Source organism: Pagrus major, chromosome 12, assembly GCF_040436345.1.
Source record: "Pagrus major chromosome 12, Pma_NU_1.0".
Taxonomy (NCBI): Eukaryota; Metazoa; Chordata; class Actinopteri; order Spariformes; family Sparidae; genus Pagrus; species Pagrus major.
In genome coordinates this window covers 26367504-26382451 of record NC_133226.1, presented here as the reverse complement: position 1 = coordinate 26382451, position 14948 = coordinate 26367504, and the positions used below count along the sequence as shown (strand labels likewise).

At 41.6% G+C, this 14948-nt stretch overlaps 1 protein-coding gene across 1 annotated transcript; it reads right to left on the bottom strand.

Moving 5' to 3' along the window:
• Positions 1 to 1137: 1137 nt before the first annotated feature.
• On the bottom strand, positions 1138 to 14886 carry LOC141006022 (huntingtin-interacting protein 1-related protein-like). The gene is made up of 33 exons (XM_073478106.1): positions 14735 to 14886; positions 14299 to 14362; positions 12989 to 13131; positions 12828 to 12884; positions 12429 to 12509; positions 12265 to 12341; positions 12121 to 12182; positions 11880 to 12020; positions 11733 to 11790; positions 11572 to 11647; positions 10669 to 10797; positions 10455 to 10580; positions 9706 to 9889; positions 9513 to 9601; positions 9285 to 9401; positions 9051 to 9152; positions 8227 to 8421; positions 7975 to 8085; positions 7692 to 7886; positions 7459 to 7606; positions 7142 to 7228; positions 6540 to 6647; positions 6308 to 6444; positions 6095 to 6205; positions 5949 to 6007; positions 5825 to 5855; positions 5683 to 5745; positions 5128 to 5228; positions 4931 to 5036; positions 3756 to 3879; positions 3086 to 3147; positions 2302 to 3000; positions 1138 to 1382 (listed from the first exon to the last, which is right to left on the bottom strand). Exons 1-33 carry the CDS (start codon positions 14813 to 14815, stop codon positions 1347 to 1349), a joined length of 3960 nt encoding a protein of 1319 aa, XP_073334207.1. The 5' UTR covers positions 14816 to 14886; the 3' UTR covers positions 1138 to 1346.
• Positions 14887 to 14948: the final 62 nt, after the last annotated feature.

Genomic DNA, 14948 nt, shown 5'->3' with positions numbered 1-14948 from the left:
CAGATGAGGTCGCTGTGAGAAAATGTGACAGCATCGAGGACAGACGCTTCAAAACAAACAGCAAATAAGAGATATGCAGATCCTTTGTTTAAGTGATGTATCTCAGCTCAGTGTATTTAAAGCATGAAAAGTAAAAGTAATCATTGTGCAGAGGTAGATATCACAAAGACACTTCCCCGGTTGATCACTTTCATTAAGACAATCATTTTTTGTGTTATAAGTTTTAAAAATGCACAAATTCTCATACATTCACAGAAAATAAATCTGAACTTTGGATAAAGTCAGATTCAAAATCCTCATTTCATTTGTTGACATAAAATAATTTTTACAAAGAGGATTTTGGATTTCTCTTTTTATCCCTGCATAAATCAGAAAACAGCATGAAGTTTGGTTTAAGTGAGACTTGACTCTGACAAAAAAATCACTTTGAGAAAACTACCTTAAAGATATGAAACGTAATATTCTGCACATTTTGAGATAACGCTGGTGAATAAGGTAAAAAAAGAAAAACGAAACTCAGGCGACTCCTTCAGGTCATTCAGTTGTTTGTGGACTACGGTTTCACCTGCTCAGAGACAGTGAGTACTGTTGTCTTTACCTGATATTTTTATGTAATAAACCCCTTTTTTTTAATTACACTCTGTTGTGGTTTTAATCCTGCTCACCCCTGATTTTTAAAGAACCTGTTGAGTCTTTTGCTGGAGTCCAATGCCTCCTCTTGGTGGCATCGTCAGTGCTATTACTATATTTAATATATCAATTTCTTTCTGCAATGGAGACCAGGGCTCCCATTACCTTCATTATCTTTTCCTATTTTGTTAAAGTATAGGTGTGGTAGCTATTGTTGTGGTTGTCGTTTCAGATCATTGGTTGAGGAAACACAATAAGAACTTATCACTGCCGTGTTCGAGGGTGCAAGTCATATAAATGTAAGCAATCTGACAAATGATCATTTCACTGCGTCCTCACTGATTAACAACTGTAAAGAGAGTGGACACTTTAATCCGTGGGGACACAGCAAGCCATTAAATACTTATATATATTTTAGTGCGGACCATGTGTGCAATAGATCCATATTTGAAGCTAATGACAGACTTAACTGGAAGTAGGAAATCAGAAGAATCACATTCAGCTACATTCTGCCTCAGATGACTTTATTATTTTTAATAAATCAACTCAGTATACGACAATAGGTAAATGATAAAGCTTTCAATATGATTACAAAAATAATTTGGAAAGTATTTGATTGCGACTTCATTTGAAGAGCCAGAGATAAAGATTCAAATCAGTGTTTTTAATACGTTAAAGGACATTTATATTTCCAGTGATTCTTCTTCAGTCACGCTTCAAGATTCACCTGTTCCAGTTTCGCCTCGTTTGAACTGTAATGGGGAAAAAACAAAACAACATAAATTTACACCATCTACTCAAATTATCGTCCTATTAGAGGGAAATTCTGGTATTTTTAAACCTGCACTATATTTTTGGTTTGTAAATAATTAAGAGGTACAAAAACTTTTGAAATCGGTCCAGACGATCGTCTCAGCTGGCTGCAACGTAACCCTTTGGGGCAACTGTTAAAATATGTCCACTGACAGTGTTTGTTTTTGCCTCTGACAGGCTCAGATTGTTCTAAGTGTCTGAAAACGATACAGACCATTTTATTAAAGAGGAAAATCCTCTCGCCAAATCCACCAGACTCCATTCACAGAAACAGTAATTTTATCCCAGAAAACAAACTGAATTCAAACTTGACAGAAACATGATAAAACTCACCAAAACCTTCTTGGTTTTTCTTTCCAGTGTTTGAACAACCACCAACTCTAGTTTGGTTGAAGTGAACCTTTAATTTACCGAATTAGAGGTGAAAATATTGGGAGAGGAGCGAGAGGAAGCAGCTGGGGTAAACAGCATGTAACGCCAGAGTATTTTTACATCAAACGCAGTGAGTTGAGGGTTTACTTCAACCAAACCAGTGTTGGTGATTGTTGGAACAGTGGAAAGATGAATGTAGAAAGTTTTTATGAGTTTTATTTTATTTCCTTCAAGTTTGAATGAAGTGTGTTTTATGATGTAAAATGACTGTTTCTGTAAATATAGTTTGGTTTATTTAGTGAGAGCGATATAACGGCTGCTTCTGGTGAGACAAAAAGATTTTACTCTTTCACAATAAGGGATACTTTATGTAATGTTGTCAGACACTTAGAAAGACAATCTGAGCCAGTCAGAGGCAAAAACAACCACATTTCACACCCCAAAATATGAAAACAAATACGATGAACATCCAGCATCAACACTTACCGCGTTCTTCAGCAAGTTTCCAGATTTGGTAAAGATGTTCGGCCTCCTGGAGGCTGGTTTGGTGGTTTCTGTGTTGTTCTGTGGGGTCGTCTGCGTCAGAGACGGTGAGTGAGGCCGGGAGAGGCTGGGTGACGATGGCTGTGGCAGCGAGTAAGACTGAGGTTTTAGGTAACTCTGGGTCGGGTTTGGTGTGTAGGGCTGAGCTGGGACGTGAAGCTGGGAGGGGGTGTAGGATTGAGGAGGGGTGTAGGTTTGAGGAGCGGTGTAGGTCTGAGAAGGGGTGTAGGTTTGAGGAGGGGTGTAGGTTTGAGGAGCGGTGTAGGTCTGAGAAGGGGTGTAGGTTTGAGGAGGGGTGTAGGTTTGAGGAGCGGTGTAGGTCTGAGGAGGGGTGTAGGTTTGGGCCTGTGAGTATGTGTGTGTTGGTGTGTAAGACTGAGGCAGTGAGACGGATTGTGTCTGAGCCGGTGCGAAGGGATTGGTTGATGCAAAGCTCTTTGTGTTCAGGTACGGCTGTGTCTGTGAAACGGACTGAGGCACTGGCGTGGACTCGAGCAGAGTGGGCGGAGGCGGCGGAGGGAAGCTCTCGGGTCCGTCCTCGGCGTCATCCCCAGAGACGCCCATATCGTAGTGCCTCTTCCTCAGCTCTCCCAGACGGACTCGCTCCTGCTCCAGCTGGCTCTCCAGCTGCAGGACCCTCACCTGAGAGAAGAGCATCGTCAATTACTTGTTATCGACAGAAAACACAAGAAACAAGAGGATCAATGTTGGGACTTGAAAGCCTTACCTGAACCTCCATTTCCTCTGTTTTCAGCTTGATCCGAGACATGCCAGAGAAGTCCATCGCACCTGGAAACACATCAGACTTAAACCACTTTGATCCACAGTGAAATATATGCACAACTACTGAATGGATTACCAACAAGTTTCTTCCAGACATTCATGTTCCCCAGAGGATGAACTGTCATAACTTTGATAGTCCCTTCATGTTTCATCTAGCACCACTATCAGCTCCAAATTCACTGATTTTACACATCAAAATCTTTTTATAGGTGTTGGGATTCCCACTAAATTTGATCAAATCCACACAAAGTCTGATAAATTGCCTCAAGTGATCGTTGAAGACAAAGTTTGAAAATGAAGAAATCTGTTGGCGTGGAGAAGAAGACTACCAGACGTCTCTCGTCCACTTCTAATTTCTGCTTGAGGCCAGCGGCGCCATGCTACATTAGCCTCTACTAGCATAACTAGTATAATTGAGTGAATCAAAATGAGATGCATTTTGGGTAATGTTTGCTAACACATTCACAATATCAATTTTCACGTGATAATACGTTAGTGTTGTGGTCACAGCGTGTTTCTGCTGCCTCTTAGTGGCCGAAAAACTCAATTAACGGCGGCTTAATGTTACAAAGCCTCCAACATCTGCAGTCGTACTCGTCAGCTGCTCCACTCACCTTGGTCGGAGATCTGCCGCTGCCCGTGTTTGGTGGAGGTGACGACGACAGCAGCCATGTCATTCACATGTCGGGAGGCGTGCTGCAGCGTGTGCAGCTTCTTGTTGTTGCGGTCGGCCTTCACCTGAAATAGTGGTAAAACACAGTAGCACTTGTGGAAAAAGAAAAAGAAAAAAATAATAACAATTTAAAAAAAATGCAAAAATAGAAATAAAAGAATAGAAACAGTAAAGGACGATTAGAAGATGACATCAAATCAAAGGAACTAAGAACAGAGGAAGAGATTATGAGCAGTAAAAGGAATAAAGGACAATAAATAGATTAAAGATAACAAAAATAAGCAGTAAAGGACGGTAAGGAAAAAGGAAAAAAAGGGATGAATTAAAAACAGAAAAATAGTCTTCAGAGTGGTGAACGGAAACTGTCACGAGATAAATCTGAGGGGTCATGAGATGTTTAAATGCAACAGGAAGGAAGAAAACAAATGTGTCCATCTTTTGGACAATGAAATATTTGATGATTTCACTTCTTTCACTGCCAAAACTCAAAATCTTATTACATCTATTTGTCTAACTTTTGGTCAAAAATATAGAATGTTTGACACATTCACCTAGAAAAGTAGCATTTCAGTGAGTCAGGTTTTGTTTTACTTGTTATGAGCAATAATTGCCTTAAATTAATTGATTTTTGTAACTTAGTGACATTTTCTTACAGTGAATTAAGACCTGAACAGTTGCTCAAATGAAACATCTGAGAAATTTCGAGGGGAAGTGTCTCTTTTGTGGAACTGCAAACAGCTCATGGATGTCTGAAAGGTGACAAGAGGCCTCACCTAGACACAGCTTTTCTTTTTGTAAGAGGTCACAATTAATTATCATGTTTTTAAGCAAAATCTGAATCTAAAAGTAACTCAACGCTCAAACAAATGCAGTTTATTGGAGCAAAAAGCTTAATAATTCTCTTTAAAATGTTTCTTAAGTAAATGTATTCAGTTAATTTCCACCACTGCCTAAATGTGCATCTTATCACCCTCGTACTCGTGGCCGTGGAGTCTGTAGGTCCACATCGGTTGAACAAAGAAACAAAGAACAAACATATAAAAGCCCTGCTTGTGGCACATTTAAAATGATTGGACGACTTCACAAACCAACAGGAGAATATTTAGATTTCTGTACCTTCGAGGCAGCAACCAGGTGTGCAGTGCTCGCAGCGATCTCATGCGAACAGGCGATGAGCTCCTCATATGTACCATTCTCACCAACAACCCGGTCAGCTGAGTCTCTGACAGCAACAGAAGAGAACAAGATCATTATTTGGTTCGATATTCAGGATGAACTAATGATACACAGTATGTGTTTGTATTGATACTTACAGCAGCTGAGTGGCGCCCCAGCCCACAGCTTTGGAGGCGGAGATGAGGCCTTCGGTCCAACGAGAGTTTCTGGCATAAAATTCTGTAACGGACGCTGCCCCCTACAGGAAGAACAAATACTTAACACTTGACATTATGAGACAATTAGCTTCCTAACTACTGTAGCTACCAGTAGTGACAATGTGGGGCAAAAAAAGTCTGCAAGCGCCAAGTTAATGCTTGTAAAACTTAATCGCTGTGAGCACACGGTAAAAACTGAAGGTAAATCAGCATTTTAAAAGATTTTCCCATTTGGATTTTGCTGGTTGAAGACTATATATCCCCCCTGTCCCCAGTGGAGATTATGTCCTACTCTTAAATTGGCGCTTCTGTCCGTTACTTGAGCTCCGGCACACAAGCACTTGTAGCAGCAGGCTCGTATTAGCCAAAAGCACTTTAAAAGTAGGTTCGAGCAGCACAAAGCAGCTAGCACTTTAATCCGGATATAGCGGTTTATTTTATATATGACTTATAATAAAGTTTTAAGTCAAAGGTTTTAGTCTTGTATCAACTCACCCTGCCTCCTTCCACGATGTCTTTTTGTAGGTCAGTCGAAGCTGTCACCAGCATGTGAACAGCCTGCAGAGAAGAAGAAACACTGAGTGAAAATGAATCACAACTTCACAGAAATGTGTGTGAAAGTACACTGACTTCTTACCTTCATCAGGTCTGAACAGGATCCCAGGATACTGTCATGAAATAGAATAAAAATCATGCAGGTAAGAAACTAAACAAGAAGCTTTAAAATCATCAAGTTTAGGATGCTGCAGTGTTCTTCTCACCTCTGGTTGACCTCCAGCTTCACGCCACTCGTGTCTCTCTTTGCCTGACTCAGTATCTCCTGAGAAACAAACAGAATTAGAAATATTCAACATCCCCCGGTGAAGGTGTCCAGATTTATGTTTTGATGTTTTGTGTGTGTCCTTACGTCCATCCGCAGCACAGCCTCTTCAATGGCAGTTGATGTGGCGATCATCTCTTTATCCACCACATATCCCAGCTCCTCTGTCAGCACATCTCGCCCTTTTGGACGCAGATCCTAAACATGAATCACACAGTTACAGCACACGTCACAGAAAACTGGACAAAAGTGTTTGTAACCAGTAAAAGCAATGTGTATGTTTTGTAAAGTTTGTCAAACCTGTCCCAGAGCGAGGATGCGTTGGACGGTGTAGCGCACCGCAGACGGATCAGCTCTCTGTAGACTAGCCTGAAGCTTCAGATCCTTCAAGAACTGGAGGCAGTTGTTGGCACAGTCCCGACAGCTGTCAGTCAAACCTGCATGAGACGAGCACACAGGAGGGAGTGTTCACTACATCACGTGTTTAGTTTAAATCTCCCACACAGTTACGGTGTGGATGTCTGTCTCTTACGGTCGGCCTGGTCGGTGGGAGCAGAGTGAGACGTCGCCGCTCCGTTGACGATGGTGTCAGCAGCGAGGTGGGAGAACTGTGTGACGGCTCTCAGCAAACCGCTGGCATCTAACAAACAACAGAGGAGAATTAGATACACTCAACATCCAGTGTTGGGTACCCTTCTTTTGATCAGTGGACCTTTACAGACTTTATAGACTTTATGACCACTTCAAAGGTACAACGCTTTTACTTACCATGCCAGCAAAACTGAAGTAATTACTTGTCAGCTGTTTTTTCTGTTAAATGAACTGAACGACTGCATTGAGGAGAATCTGACCATGTATAAAATGTCCACAATGAACATTTATTTATTTTATATCATCATGAGCTGCTTTGAATGACCTTAAATGGGCTGTCAGTGACCTGCTGGGTCTTAATTTCAGATGGCAGCGCGTTACCGGACTTAGTAACTATAATAATGTTACCACAAATCCTATTAGAAACACATTATATTACTCAATTACTGCTTAAAGTAATATATTACTGTACCCCCCCCCCCAAAATCTAAAATAACATACTAACAACATCTCCAAACCTGAACACACGTATGACTCACTCACCGTTCATGTTTCCCAGGTAGACCATGTGACTCTGCTGCATTTTGTCGATAGAACTCAGAGTGATTTCAGCTCGATTCACCAAATAATCTGAAAAAACAGACGGAGAATTAATTATTAATTAATCAATTTTGAGAACATGGAGGATGTGGGTGCATGACATGACCCATAGGAGCCAAAAAAATCCTAGTTTTTATTGTTAGTGGTGGAGGCCGTCAGTCTTTCTGGAACTTGCAGAAACCAATAGATCCATTTATAGTCGTAGTATGAAGTAAATTCAGTGTAATGAATATGATTTTAAGAAATAAAAGAGGTTTTACCAGGTGAGCTGATGCAGCTGACATGTATGGGGTCATCCAGTTTGGCCACAGCGTCCAGTATGATGCCCTCAGCCTCCACCACGGCGCACTGCAGCAGACAGAACTGCTCCTCCTGCAGCTTCTGGGTCAGCTCGCCTTCACGACAGGCCTGATTCAACACACACACACATCAGTAACCAACCATGAAGAAATTAGTAACAGCTTCACCGTGCAGTCGCACACACAGTGCAGACCTGTTGCTGTAACTGAGCGTGCAGGTTTCCCAGCTCCATGTTGTTCCTCTGCCTCTCCTGCTCCAGGGAGCTCTGGTGGAGCTGAGCCTGCTGTCTGAGGGAGTTCAGCTCGGCCTCCTGGTCCCTGGCCGAGCGCAGCAGCACCTCCCTCTCCGCCTGCAGTCCAGCCAGCGTGCTGCTCAGCTGGGTACCACTCTGAGGACCAAAACACGTATCAACATGTGTTTTTTTAATCAAAATGACTTGTACATGATGTCAGGAGAGTTTCTAGAAATATTCCCACCATTTCTTTGCTCTGCAGCGCGCTGTTTGCTCGTGACAGTTCTGCACGTGTCGAATCCAGCTCTCGTCTCAGCCTGTCGATCTCCAACTTCTGCTCTGCGTTGATGGTGAGCTAAGGAAAGACAAGTTTATCTATAAAGCATCTTTCAACCAGTTGTGGAAGAAGATTTCAGATCAGAAGATACAGGAAGCACACATCTAGACCAAAAAATTGCCAAGTAGTACTGTTCACTGTTTTAAGACACTCATGTACCTGCTGCTGCAGCTGAGCTCTCAGGGCCTCCAGCTCTCGGTTCAGTCTGTCTCTCTCCAGGTCCAGAGAGCCCTGCTGGTGTTGGGCCTGTTGTCTCAGTGAGGACAGCTCGGCGTCTCTCTCTCTGGCAGAGCGCAGCAGCACATCCCGCTCCGCCTGCAGAGCTGCCAGGATGCTGCTCACCTGAGATCCCTCCTGAAGACACAGGAACAAGAACAGGTGTTTGAATGAAAGGTGAGTGAATAAAGAGGACTGACTGGATAACGCTGCAAGCCACCAGTCTGTGGGCCAAACAAAAAGCACATGAAGGAGGACGATGGTCCTGCTCTGCTTGTGATAAGCACAGTGGTGAAAAGTAACTAAGTATATTTACTTCACCGAACATACTGCTGGACTGAAGACAGCCAGAATCAGTGCTGAACATTTTGACGTTAAAACATGATTTACTTTTCGATGTTCTGAAACGCCTTTAAATGGTGATGCATTCACTTGCTGTTGTACCTTTTGATTTGCCGTTAAATGATGATGCGTTTGCTTGTTATTGTCACTACTCGAGCACCTATGAACAGTGATGCGTTCACTTGCTGTTGTACATACTGAGACACCTTCGCACTGTGATGTGTTCACTTACAGATCTTGTAAGTGATGCTACTGCTTGGCTTTGGGAAAAATGTGACCGAACTACCTGGTCAGAGATTACGATTCTTTGGACTTACCTGAAGAAAGTGATTTGTATTAGAAGTGATTTCTACCTCCGATACTGAGTCACAGTTTCTTTATTGTTTGTTGTAATAATAAAAGTTTGTGCACACATTCAGTCTCACCTTCTCTTTATTGTCCAGAGAACTGCGAAGGAGAGCCAGCTCTGCTCGTTGCTCCAGAAGTTCTTGGTTCAGTTTTTGGACCTCGTGCTGCTGCTGATTCATCTGATCAGGAGATGAGACAGTCAATATTCACAACAGTCTTTGTCTATCAACACCAATGTTGTTCTTTAATATCAGGAGGTGTTATCAGTGTTACTGTCTGCAGCGTTTATGGGTCACAAGTTGAGGTCTCACCCAGTTACTTTTCTCTCGTCGTAGATTTTCCAGCTCATTTTCCAGCAGCTGTCTGGCTCGCAGCAAGTCGTCTTGGCCGTGTTTTGTATTTGACAGCAACTTCACTGTCTCAGCATTCTGCATAAAAACACACAGATAACACGCTTAGCTCATGTAACTCTCGGCAAAAAAAGTGAATGAGCATATTTCCAAAAAATGTAAAGAAACAACAATAATGGGGCAGTTTACCTTCTTCATTAAGTCAGCGTGACTGGTGATCAGCTCTGCGTGTCTCTCTTTGAGTTGACTGAAGCGAAGCTCTGCTGCCTGAGCTCTAGCTGCATAGAGATGATGAGATGAAGACGAGACACTTGCTCAGTGAGATTCAGTTACATACACATTTGTATGGCTCTGTCACCGGGACACAAATCTGATTACTCACTGTCTGCCTCCTTGAATCCGATCTGAGCGCCGACACCGGCGACGTTAGCGCTCCGCAGAGTCTCCACTTCCATCCGTAGGTGTTCGTTTTCCACCATAGCCATCTGTTTGTGTGTGCGCTGCTCATCGACCTCGGCCTCCAGACGATTCACTTGAGACTTTAACTCAGTTACACACCTCTGAGCCTGGGGAGAGGAGGAACACGAGAGAATATTTCATCTTTATACAACATTTTACAGTGGAAATGTGTAGTAAGGAACAGGAAACAGTATCCTAGAGATCACACAGCTACACTGTGATATCTGGGACATCATTACATTAAATTATGCTCATTTTCAGGTTAATTCTCTTATTTAGGGTGTCTACTGAAAACTCTTTATGTGCTCTCTATTACTGCAGCACCTCTATTCCACCTCTAAATGCTCTGTTTCAGTGCCAGTCTCTTTCAGGCCCCCTCCCAAAAAGCCCAGTCTGCTCTGATTGGTCATTTCTCACAGGCCTGAGCAGGCAGCGCCCACCATGTTTCCACATCAGCTTTGTCTGTGTTTTTGCAACCATGGTCGTGCTGGGGGCGATGACTGTATAGTTGTGACATCACAGAAGACCTGACAACTCGTTTAAAGGCACAGTGTCTGAAAACGGGCTGCGTGTATTTCTCTGTGAGGGTTTTGATACTTTCACAGTTTCTATTTAGCATCTAGACCTGCTTTATAATCTGACACCACTCCGTCACGAGGACGCCCAGCTCACCTCGCTCTTGATGAGCTGTAGTTCAGGTTTGAGCACCTCCAGCTCTCTCTTCAGACTGTTGTTCTCTGTTTCCCTCTGCTCAAGTGCAGGATCAGGTGCTCCCATTTGGCTGAGCAGATAATACTGCTATGAAAAAAAAAACTAAACATTAGCCACAATACCACAAGAAGAGGTGAAAAACATTATTTATCTTTTGACTTGCATGTCAGCATACCTGTGGCGCTTCCCTGAGCTCTGGTTGCGGCTCCACTTCCTCTTCCTCGTGATGCTCCGCATTCGGTACCACCACCACTGGCCTTTTATATTCACCCAGTGCGGCGGCGCGGAGGAAGTTTGGAGGAGCCTGTGCGGTAAAAGATGAAATATATGTGCATGATGGAAAATCACATAAAAGAAATGTACATACACAACCAATCAAAAGTTGAGAATTTACTTTTTTAGTTTTCTTCAATAATAAAGTAAAGAAACATTGTAAATCTGACTCCAAATGTATTATTTATATTTAAAAGAATTTTGGCTACAAAAGAAGAATAATTAAATGACTCATTTTCAATTTATTCAATGTGTTGCATGACCGAGGAGAACTGCTGTAGCTGTTCTTTTCCACCAAATAACCTTCGATTTTGAATTTGTTTTGCAATCTGTCTGCAATGGCGATATATTCAGCTGATATTCCAGTAGTGCAAACCCTTAACCAAATCTCTATTTCTATTTTGCAGTTTTAGGACAAGTCTTGCTAAAGCAACACGCCTGTTTAATGGCGGCTTGTTGTCGGCATTTTTTTGTACTTGACACTGAAACAGAAGCCTGTTCCTATTTTAATTTGTTTGACTTATTTAATTTGCACACGTATAAAACTGCAATAAAACTGAAATAATGAAAAATAAGAGATGTGTCAGGACAAACAGACCTCTCCTTCCTTAAAGAAAAAAACAAACTATCAAAAAATAAAAACTAAGTAAAGACATAACTTTTATCATTCAAAATAACTTTGAAGATTCAAAGGCCATTTAAAAATATCAAATAATCCTCTCAGCTACCAAATCAAGCTTTTGTGGCAGCTGCTTCCAAACATTTGAACAGAAACACGCGTGTGGAAACATTTACAGAAACTCACATCTGGGAGATCTGGGATCTGGATGATACTTTTAAAGAACTCCATTTCTCTGGCTCTGTCGAAGAACTGCGTGAGGCTGTGGAAGAGAGCACAGCTGTCACTTCCAGAAGCCATAAGATATAAATAAAACTGTTTTTTACCTAATAACACTGATAACCTACCCTGTGAACAGATCACGGAAGCGCTCTCGATGTCCCAGAAGAACGTCCGGAGCAATGCCTGAAAACCAGGAGGATATGATGGATTGAAGGCTTGGACTAACACAGTGAGCTTTGGTTGAATACAAAACATATTTCTTTGTCACTCACGGCTGTGAAGTTTGAACATCAAGAGGACAGAGAAGTGGTAGAGGAAGCTGCAGTCCAGGATGAGCGGTATCAGAGGAGTCAGTCTGCACTGTCCGGCTGGAGTCGTAGATTTGGCCCCGTTGGCGTCCAGCTGACGTAAAACTTAATACGAGAAAAACATCAGAGCCAAATTCACGTCTGGACACCAAAAAAAATAAACAAACCTGAATATGTAGAGAGAGTCTCCTTCCTGCGGACTCACCTGTCTCAGACATCTTCAGTCCAGCTTCCAGGTAATCCAACAGCTCCTGTGTCATATCTAAACTACGATACAAGAAAAAACACATTTAATTAGAAACATGGGAAACATCATGCAGCAACAACACAGACGTGAGGAGAAACTTACACTTTGGTCATGTCATTTCCTGCTTCCCTGTCTAAGGTCTCATCACTGGCCTCCATGTTGGCTGGGATCGTCTTGTGCTGTGGAGAAGGATTGTTTTTGTTTTAGTTTCATCACATTTGTCACATTTCATTAAATATATAATATAACACATATTTATAAGTTACCTTTACATGAAATTCCATTTTGAGGCAGAGGAATTTGGCAGACAAGGCAACAATGTGGCCGTATCGATCGTGTAAGTTTCCCTGAAAAACATTCAAATATATAAGTTGTAATTTATTTATTGTTTGTATGCAGGACACAAGATAGAAAGGACGAATAGTATAGTGTTTGCATACGTTTGTAGGTTTGGATATATGTATTTATGTACGCGGATAATAAAGTAACCTAACCTAACGGACGTACAGATTGAGTTGTAATCTCACATGACTTTTAATGCATTCCTAGATGTGACAATAATGCCTAATCTACAACAGGAAAACCAGTTTTCGGGTTGCTTTTTTGTACAATAAGTAACGACAATCTGAGTATTTCTTCCATCACTCGTTAACTCTCTTACTCACCCAGAGGATGCCCATATCTTTAACGTTGCGACAGTATCTTTGAGAATCTCGGACAGCCTGCAGGTCAGACAGAAACAAAGATTACACATCACCAGCGTGACAGAGAAAAGAAAAACAGGAGTAAATGAGAAGATTGAGTTGTCGTATAAATTCAAACCTACATTTCTGTGTCCGTCCCGGAGCACTTTGTGCAGCAGGTAGCAGAACTTCCAGCTGACCATGGAGTTGCTGGACAGCGGCAGGTTCAGGATGTAGGACCAGAAGGTGGAGGCTCCACCCTCCTTATGTGTTCCCATGAGGATATCTTTACAGCTGTCAAGGAAACTCAATAATACTAATGCAGAAGCTAACTGTGGTGGGGATGAACGAGGGATAGACCAATTATAGTGCCAATGTTTAGCATTTTTCTGATTATTGGTATCAAATTCAATTAGTTTTTTAAGGTGTGCTGTTACCACAGACTGAAGATATTTACATGTTTTGTTTTACAACATAAAATACATCATTAAATGTCCCACAATTAAATCATAAAGCTCTTACGTGTGTTAAAAATGGTTAGCAGTTGCTAACAAGTGTCTAAATGAGACTACAGAGGTTGTCGGGGACATTAAACGTCCTCACAGCGAACACGGAGACTCATCTGCTCACTAGTCCGTCTTTACAGGCCCCTTTAGTGACAAACTATTCTGACTCTGACTTTACAACTTGTACATTGATCAGTTTAAAGAAAACCTGTATAGTAACTGTAGTAAGATGTTTAGTGGTGGTGATGTTGTCTGTTTATAGCCTAACATTAGCTTTTTACTGCTAGACATTTAATTTACGCTTGGAAAATCACAAAAGTGGTGTTCATCTGTGAGGATTATCTTGCTGAATAAAACATGTACATATCATAAACTTGTGTTTGACAAAGAGATTATTTTCAGCAATAATCCAAAAAACAATCCCACAGGCTTTTTGTGGAGGGAACCAGGGTGATGCTAACTTCTGTGTTAGCCTCCAAAAATAAGTCATCCCTGTACCACTCTATCAGTCAGTCCCTTTGTTTACTTATCATGGGCATCAGCACTGGAAAAATATATGTCCAATTCCCAAAATAAAGCATGTGATAACTCATTTTACAGTCAGTGGACATCACACTTGTGTCATAACAGGTTAATAAAGCTATGCTAGGCCCTTCTGATGCGCCATTTTGTTTTTTCAACCCGCGCCGTTATTATCTATTCTGACGTCATTACACTGTATAAAATCACTAATATTTCAGATAAAATGTTCTCACCACTTTTCAATATAAAGTGACCCTTAAGACAGAAATAACGACATTCCCATCTGCCTCAGTTGCGCTTTTTTATGTTTAGCTAATTAGCAAAGGTTAGCATGCTAACAAACAAGCTAAACTAAGCTGGTACATCAGCACAGTGGCTGTAAACTGGGCTTGTTTTTCAAGTATTTTGTCAGTGAAAAAGGATACTGCGCACATATTTCTCTTTGGGCGGTGTTTCAGCGGAGGTGAGAGTCTTGCTGATGTTGTGAAGCTGAAAGAAAATGAGACAACAAACCAAAACATCAGGAATCAAACAGCTCAACTTCCCACAAAGTCAACATCAGGCGGCTGGTGACGGAAATAGATGAGACTTGTAGATAAAAACGAAAAAGACAAAATTGGATTTATCGGAGCCAAGAAGGCAAAAAACCATCAAGTAAAATCAAAGTTGACATGTTGACCGAGTTATTTAACCTACATGTTTTTATGTGTTGGTTTTAGCTTCACATTTATCTGGTATTCCAAAATAAGATTGTCAGTGAAGGCATCACATAGACGAATTTAACTATAAACCTTGTGAGGAATCAGTTTTTTAAATAACTTCACAGTTTAATTCTGCCTTAATAAAATCTTAATCACTCACCTGTTGTTTACCAAACTGCTCTTTCTCCGCAGCCAAAGCTTTTTCCGTCTTATTGTCGCTTTTATTCTTCGTTTTGCTCATCTTGTCGCCTCCAAGCAAACTAAAAGTCTATAAATCCACAGACGTCCCCAGGTTTCTGCTCCTCACCTGGGCTCTCGTGCCTCTTTAAAACAATAACAGGTGCGACAGACGAGTCGTGCGCATGTCCCTGAAG